We start from the raw sequence: 8,979 nt of genomic DNA on the forward strand, positions 1-8,979 counted from the left end.
GGAGTTCAGCCGAGCCGAGAAAATGAACAATTGAACTCCATCGACAGCTTTAGTCAATAACTGTCTGCAGTGCACACATAGCTTTTTGTAAACGATCACATTTCGCTTCTTCTTGAATCAATCAAATAAAAGATATACTTACCTCGCAGGTGGACGAGGAATCATCTTTATTTTGAGTGGAATAAACCTTATTCTAGCCTGTCAATAGGAGCAGAAACACACTATGGACACTTACAATAATGTCGCCATGATACAGAACATTTTCTAAAGAATAAATACTGCAGAAAGATATTAAAAAGGACGAGTATTTCTCTTAATTGTAGGGCTATTTAGTTATACGTGTCCTATTTGGCTGCATATCGCCCCGTGGTGAAGGCCTGGGGGAACAGGCCATTGTTTAAAATCTATTAAATCTCTTTGGGAAATACACAGCATCGATTTTTAGCTTTCCGGGAACTCCTTTCAGATTCTTAACACTTGATATTTGGAAATAAGAACTCAGGTGGACACAGTTAAAAAAAAAAAAAAGGAGCAAAGCCAATCAGATTGCTCCTTTCCCCTTTGGCCAATGACAGGCGCCACATTGTTGTAAAATTTGTCTAATGAAAACGTAGGAGCAACAATAGAGAGAGGAGGGGGGGGGGGGGGGGTGATCTGTATCCACTGACAGTCTGGAGGAAGTTAGTGTCTCGGGCTGCAGATCCTCGCGGACACTTTACAATCTCCGCGCGCAGGAATGGTCGCTGCTTTCACGCTCCTGGATATAAACTCCACAGTATCTTCATATTTTGACTTCTTCTCCTGCTGCAGGCTCCTTTGAACAGTTTACATTACGATTCTTTTTGCTCGATTATCAGTAGACTTGTTGATCTGAGTTGTGCTGATATAGTAAAACAGATCGATCAGAACAAAGCAGTTTTGTTACTTTCACTTGTTCTTCTTCTGCAGACTTCTTTGAACAGTTTGCATTACGATCATAGTGTTTAGTTGTTGTTCTATTCTCAGTAACCTTCACCTGTTGCCTCGACATGACGAGCAGCGCAGCGCAGATGTGAGCGTCCTGAACTAGAAAACCTAAAGCAGATCGTACAGAAGAGCGCACTTTTCTTAATTTTTTTAGTTCACTAACAATCATGGATCTGAGATCGGAGCATCCCTCAATCTCCTCCGCGTCTCAAATGCATCCCGGAGCGGCAGCGGCGGCCGCGGCAGCCTCCATCCCGGTGTCCTTAGCAAACAGCATCCTGCGCGGCACACCTCTCATCCTGCGCTCCTCCGACAAATACCCACGCACCCCGAAGTGTGCGCGCTGCAGGAACCATGGGGTCGTGTCCGCGCTCAAGGGCCACAAGCGCTACTGCCGCTGGAAGGACTGCATGTGCGCAAAGTGCACGCTCATCGCGGAGCGGCAGCGCGTGATGGCGGCGCAGGTGGCGCTGAGGCGGCAGCAGGCGCAGGAGGAGAACGAGGCCCGCGAGCTGCAGATGCTTTACGGCACCGCGGAGGGACTGGCTCTGGCGGCGGCTAATGGCATCATCCCGCCGCGACCCAACTACGAGGTGTTCACCTCCATGACCGGTGAGAGCAACTCAGGTGAGCGTTACGCATCAATGTGGAAGCATAAGAAGGGCACTAGTTGTTGTGTAAAACCTCCGCACTACAGGTGTGAAAGCACGTTAAAACACAGGGCACAGTAAGAGCCAACATAAATTGAGATAAAGTTGTGAGTAAAAGCCTAAATATGAATGATGTTGCTGCCTATTTTATATCTAATTGATTTGATATTTTTGGTGACCTTGCAAATTGCTTGTCAAGACAAGATTTGTAAATAGGCCTAGTGGTTTTTTTCTGGCATATTAAAAGTGATTTTTATTTTCGGCAGAAGCTGGTCCAGTTACAGCTTGTTGAATTATAATACCTTATATTGATAGTGCTGCGTCTTTAAAGTCCTGTTTGATTTAGCTTTTTTATTTCCTAAAGTGGGAAATCTTTCGCTGATTAATTATCTGGTTTCGATCAAATGTTTCCCATGTAAAGTACATGTTGGCATGTGTGTCCCCCATCTCACGCTGTGATGTCCTGCTTGTGTCAACAGATTCAGGTATCCAGAAGTATGAGCTGTTTACAAAGAGCCAGAGCTCCGCAGCCTCTCAGCTGATTCTGGGGAAACCAGCCTCCACAGAGAGTGACTCTGCGCCGGGCATCTCCTCCCCGGACGGCCGGCACGGAGGCTCCGGTTCAGAGAACGGAGACAGCGAGTCCTTCATCAGCTCCCCGGTGTCCAAACCTCGGAAAGACGGCGGGGAAGCTCCTCGCTCCGTCAGCTCCCTCGGCTCAGACTCCGGCTCTGAGACCGACAAAGACGAGCAGGAGGCCTCTCCGTCCTCCGCGGTCTCCCGGCACATGAACGCCATCGACATCCTGACTCGGGTGTTCCCGAGCCACAAGAGGAGCGTGCTGGAGCTCGTGCTGCAGGGCTGCGGGAAGGACGTGGTGCAGGCCATCGAGCAGATCCTCAACAACAACAACGGGGGCGCCAACTCCAACAAGGCCGGCGCAGAAGGGGCGTGGACGGCGGAGAGAGTGCTCCAAAGCGCGCAGCAGCTCCAGCACTCTTCTGCATCCACTACCGGGCTTCCGAGGCCCATGCTCCCCGGTGCCATGACGCTCAGCAACCGATCAGCGTTCTCTCCTCTGCAGCCGAACTCTCCACACTTCGCCGACCCCAGCACCTATCCTCTGGGTACACATCTGGGTCTGAACCCGCTGAGGCTCGCCTACTCCGCGCACAGCCGGGGATTGGCCTTCATGACGCCGTACTCCACCGGCCTGATGCCCACCCTGGGCTTCCGACCCCCGATGGACTATGCCTTCAGCGACCTGATAAGAGACAGGACAATGTTGCACAAGGAGCAGGGCTACCCTAGCGGTCTGTACGGGCCTCTGGTCAACAACACGCCGGAGAAACAGTGAGGCGAGGCGGACTGATCTCAGAGACTCGCTGCACCGAAAAAACTGAAACTAATTACATGTATGAAGTCAACAAATGTCACATAACTGTATTTGGTTAGTTGAAAATATTAAGTTGAAACTTGATATTTGTTATATATTTATGTTGCATTGTTGGAGGAACCTGTGTTTCACTGCACACCTGTAGCTGTGCATGACAAATAAAACCATTACACCTTCAATTAACCTAATACAGTTAAGTGAAATCTGTTAACATAATACCTTTAATTAAAGTCCATGGTTTTTAGTGTGCGGTGTGTCTGTAGCCACAAGTGTTGAATGTTCCTGGAGAAAAATCTGTGATGTGGTTTTTTTTTTTTTTGGCTTCAGGCTGCTGTAAATAATAGGATTATCTGGCTTGTAGTCAAATGGTCTGAGAGAGGAAACTTATGTGTCATTTTCCAAAAATGATTTTATATGTTTGGATGACATTCCCCACGATTAATTAAAGCTAAAAAGATATTTATAAAAATCCAGAATAAACCACAATGAAGCTGGGAAAGTAAAACAGAAAATAAACACAGTTTTATTTCTGATTTTAATGTCATTTCTGCAGGATTTAAAAATAATTACGAAGAAATGATGTATCAGATGTTCATGTTCAGCTGGTTGGTGAAACTGAAGTGCAAATGATTTAAATATGCATTTCTCTCTCACACACATATGGAATATTAAACGAGGCAAAATTAAGTTATTATAACATGTAGATTACTGATGTTAACCCTGTTTCCTGATGTACTGAACTAATGATGTGTAAATGCCATCCTTTTCTTTTCTTATTATTTCACTTATCTCATATATTTGTTTAGTTCATTTCCAACTGCCTGTATTATATAATGCATTTGGTAAACGCTATATGCTATATTTGACTTTTCATTTATCCTTTAGTCAGCCTTAAATATTTTGTGACAAAGTGCTGGATCAAGTCAGTTCATCTTCAAATGTTACAAGCTGTGCTGTCACATTGTATGAATATGCTGGAAATAAATGTTATTTTAAAGAAAAACGAAAGGTATAATCTTTGTGTGTTGAGACGAGACTCATATGAGAATATAACACCCCACGCACATTTTCATTTGTGCGGGAAGCATCAACATGGCACACACTTAAAATCCTTCTAGATATACAAATGTCACTTTCTGATGAAACTCTACAATCTATTTACACAGCAAATCTAAACAAGCATGCTTGCAAGTGTTTACTGATAAATTAAGTATGCAGGACGATCATTGATCAAACTAAATCCTTCCAGATGTGTCAGATATATTTTTGCTGTTGTTGGTAAAACTTTCACTTTCTTATAAAATAAACTATAATTTATTTACAAAGCAAATCTCAACAAGCATACTTGCAAGTGTTTACTGATAAATTATGTACATATGGGTTTTAAGATAATGAACATTTATTGAGATTATAATCTGATTTCTTATTTAAATAATATATAAACCGGTAGAAAGTAAAAAAGAAATATGCACTAATTTCCTGAATGCAAGGAGTGTATATGTAAATACAATTAAACAGAAATAATCTGCATTATATAGAATCTCAATTATATAGACACATTTAAAAAAGACTGATCTCATTTGAAGTTAGTGTTACACATGTTGTTGGACCTGAGTCAAGCAGCACATTGCACACATGTTGTCTTTGGTGTTTGTTTGGCACTTCATAAAAGAATGCTTACGTTAACATTTGTAATACAAATATATTTGTTTAAGGCTAGAAAGACGGGCAGATATATTTCATTTTATTTCATCAGCAACACTGCTAAATAATAGGCTCAATGTTGCAGTGTGGAATATATACAGGATCTAGCGGTGGTCAGACTTTGAGAAGGCAATCAAATATTATATTTTTAAAAGGAAGAAGACAGTATTTTACAAACAGCCAGCAGGCCAGTTTCATCTGATAAATATCCGATGAGCTTTTATTCGTTTGTGCAGGAATTTAGAAGACAAATACAATTGACGTTTCAATCCAATTATTCAATTAACTTCTCATTATTTATCATTTCAGGAAATTCGTTTGTGGCAACGTATAGGAAAATAATAGAAACGTATAAAAGCAATGTTTGTATTTTTACAAAGAGGGAACCTGGATCATGGGTAGGCCTGGTATTGGGAATATATCGACCATGCGGGATAATTGGTGGAGAAGTAACACAACTAAACATTTTCTATTGCAAACCTACTTGAATGACTTGATGAATCCTCCTCCAAATCTTATTTGAACGTTATTGCGTGAGCACTACTGTCTCCCCGCTGGTGTTCGGTCTTTATGCTGGTTTACAAATTACAACACTTTCTTCTTCTCAGGGATTTGTATTCTCCAAATTCACCATTTCTGAAGAGCAGTGGCGCCACCTGCAGGCCAACCAACACCTGCACCTAAAAAATCCTGTCTGCATCCTTCTCCAAATAAAATGGTAAATTACATTATTCTTTAAATGATGATGTCCGTCTGATCCTCGATGCTGGTTATATATATATAATTAACCAGGTAAAAGTCTCATTGGGATTCAAATGTCTTTTTTAACCCTTGTGTTGTGTTCAAAAGCTATTACCGTTCATGGTGTTCGCGGGTCCATTTTGACCCATGATTTATCTCAGTCCAAATAAAACACTCAAAAAGAATGACTATCATCCAATATTGTTTTAACTACATCATCATTTATTTATTATGTATTCATAACCGTACAATACTGTTGTAATTGTATGGCCCCAAAAAAACATTACACCGCATATTTAAGTAAAACATGTGATTAAATGCACTCATATGTCCTATAGTGAAGACAGTGGATCATTACGTTATCCGACTATAATAGACTATTATTAGAATACAATCTCCCCAAAAAAAAGTTTTAAATGATTGTTACAGTGGATGAAGGGGGTGCGGTGTCTAAAGTCAAAGATGAATCTTGATTGGGCCAAATGTGACCCCGAGTCACCCACAACAATTCTGCTGGGTCTTCACAGACCCGAACACCAAATTATACACTTTTTTTTAGAGACCTTCAGACTTGGCTAAAATGGTCAAAATCAGTTTAGTGTTTATATAGCTGTTGTGGAGGATATCATGAAGCCTTGTTCCGATACAAAAAACTAGAGCGTAGTTATTATATAATTATAACTTGAAACGGGTCACGGGAGACCCGAACACAACATAAGGGTTAAGAGCGACCTGGCCAAGAGGGCAGCATGAACAAAGTTACAACAGATGGACACAAAACAATAACGGCCGACGAATACACAAATGAAATGGCACATTAACCAGTCAATATGCAAAATGAAAGAAACTATAATAAAACTTTAAAAACTGGCACCATTTTAAAACGACTGGTGTAGAGATGATACCATCTTCTCCCCCCTCTCAGAGTTGTCACTGACTTTCCTCCATTGAATGTCTGAAGAGCAGTGGCGCCCCCTGCAGGCCAAACACTGTCAGCACAAAGCATTCGGTCTAACTCACATGTGTCAATCTCAAGGCCCGGGGGCCAAATCAGGCCCTTGGTGGATTTAATTTCGGACCGCAGGATAATTTCTAATTACTATTAGATCTGGCCCGCCGGTATATTGCACGCCAGTGGCGTAGGCAGGAATGATTATGTGGGTGGGCCTGGAGAAATGTAGGTGGGCCAGGGGGAGACTTATTAAGCGTGGGGTATGAGCTGAAACTTCATTAATGATTTTTTTTTTTTAATGCACTAATTAAACATAAGCATAAGCCTAAACTAGCAGTGAAAACAAAAACATAGGCACGGCGGCCTCAGAATGTGTAAAACTGACAGCCACAGGTTGTTTATCCTTGACAGTCGCACGGTGGGCACACACTGAGAGTGTTTTCATATTCAGCACATGTGTACACGCTTCACTGCAGACCTCAAGAAGAAATAAGACTTTCATTCACTCACGGCAAAACTTACTTTACTTACTAATTTACTCACAGTAAAAAGATGCACTCCCTATTCCCTTGTCATGAAGATGGAATCTAACTATATCCAGAATAAGTTTGATTGGATCCAGGCTAGAAACATGTTTATTTCTGCTGTAAAGTTGGGGGGTCTATGGAAATTGCTCCTTTCTGCATCCACCCCCTGTCGGCCACTAGAGGAACTGCAGTTTGTGGCACTTCCTTCTGGGCTTGTCAGGAACGTCAAAATCGCTATGACGTGCTGATTGGATGTGGGTGGGCCAGCCGTGCATGTGGGTGGGCCCAGGCCCACCCGGGCCCACCCACAGCTTCGCCACTGCACACACACCTTCACTCCATCCTGAGGGTCTCCTCCGCTCAGAGCCTGAGCCCAAACATTGATGACCTTGCACCCAAGATGAGATGCCAAGTATCTGAGCTAGCATCACAGAGCAGCACACTGAGTTCAATGGATGCTTCCTTCTGCACTTTCTCTCAGGACAACAGGGCATGTTTGGTTTTCTCTTTGAGGGGAATAGTTTTGTTGAAGCTGTTGTTGGCCTGTGGAGAAATATAATCATAAGAAATGAGTCTGGAAAAGCTGCAGATAGAGCCATAAGAAATTAATGCAGCTGATTATTTAATGTTGTTTTTATAGGCAATCATTGAAGCTTTGTTAGTTCCAGGTTTAATATGTGCAATAAGTTCATTTCAATAAGTTTTGCAATAAACATTGAACCAGTCCGGCCCTCCACTAGTACCCATTTTTTTATTTTGGCCCACTGTGTATTTGAGTTTGACCCCCCTGAACTGGTCCACTATTGAACTACGACTCCATTTAAATGTTAAATTGGTTGACCAGTATGGGAGCATATGATATCATATTTAATATTTGTAACAGGGAGCTATTGTAAATTAGTAACTGGGACAAACACCTGCAGAGAGCCCACAGTCCATATTAATAATACAATAATAATAATAATAATAATAATAATAATAATACTACATGTGATTTGTATAGCACTTTTCCTAATGCTCAAAGACGCTTTACATATAATCAAAACAGAAAAAAAGGAACAAAAAGCTAAACATAAACAATAGTCCTTATCCAAGATGTTTTAAATCTGTGAATGTACATTATGTATACATACATCTATGTAGAGTTATCATACTGGGACAAGTGCCAGTTGTAAAAAAAACTTGAATATTACCTCCCCTTAAACTCTTGCTTTACCCTCATGTCTTTTCAAATTGGACAGATAGAAATAAAGCAATACAAATATCCACATCCGAGGGGGAGAGAGAAATGTTGACAATTAGATTGGGAGGGCCACTCAGGATCAGCAGACACGAATCAGATGAGGTCATCTCAAACTGCCTAAATGATCCCAGCCCCTGTTAATGACTTATGTGGAAGATGTGGACCCCCTTAATATTGAGGCATGTGTGTGCAACCCAGACAAAACCGCTAGATGGCAGTCTTGTCTAACAAATGGCATAAAGCAGTAAACATTTACAAATATTGCACCTGAAAGACATGTGTAAAACCCATAGACTGTATATAGGTAAAACCCAATTTATTGAACACATTGGGATACTATAGCTGCATGCATTATAGTTTAGAGTTTAGAGTTTAAACACACATCTAAAAACACATTCTGATAAGATAAGATGTACTTTTTTTTAACTTAACTCTCATCTACAGGATATACAGTTTATTTTAAATATACTCACTCATATAAAAGTTGCGTCCTCATGTTTTAGTTGTATTTATTAACAAGAGCCTGATAAATAGGATCTGTGTTAACGTTCATTAAACACAGGTGCTTGCTTGTAGTTGTTCCTGTGCTACAGTGCAGACAGCGCCCCCTGCTGGCCACTCATGTTCACAGCACTGAGTGAGAGCCTGCAGCCAACCCTGATCCGGATCAGCCATTAGTTTCCTGCATCCAGCAGTCTGCTCTCAGTCAGAGGAGCAGGACTCACATCACTGAACAACAGCAGAGAGAAGCTGGAGGTAAACACCCTGCTCTGCATTATATCCAGTGGTGTAAAGTAACT

The 8,979-nt window shown here is 41.7% G+C and overlaps 1 protein-coding gene across 2 annotated transcripts; it reads left to right on the forward strand.

The window, feature by feature from the left end:
* The first annotated feature begins 692 nt into the window (after positions 1 to 692).
* dmrta2 (DMRT-like family A2) lies at positions 693 to 4,015 on the forward strand. 2 transcript variants are annotated; one of them, XM_034233159.1, is made up of 2 exons: positions 693 to 1,593; positions 2,096 to 4,015. In XM_034233159.1, exons 1-2 carry the CDS (start codon positions 1,134 to 1,136, stop codon positions 2,971 to 2,973), a joined length of 1,338 nt encoding a protein of 445 aa, XP_034089050.1. In that variant the 5' UTR covers positions 693 to 1,133; the 3' UTR covers positions 2,974 to 4,015. The 2 variants fall into 2 exon arrangements, with proteins under 2 accessions (XP_034089050.1, XP_034089051.1); XM_034233160.1 differs by having other exon boundaries at positions 693 to 1,578.
* The last annotated feature ends 4,964 nt before the right edge of the window (positions 4,016 to 8,979 follow it).

Source organism: Gymnodraco acuticeps, unplaced genomic scaffold (assembly GCF_902827175.1).
Source record: "Gymnodraco acuticeps unplaced genomic scaffold, fGymAcu1.1, whole genome shotgun sequence".
Classification (NCBI taxonomy): Eukaryota; Metazoa; Chordata; class Actinopteri; order Perciformes; family Bathydraconidae; genus Gymnodraco; species Gymnodraco acuticeps.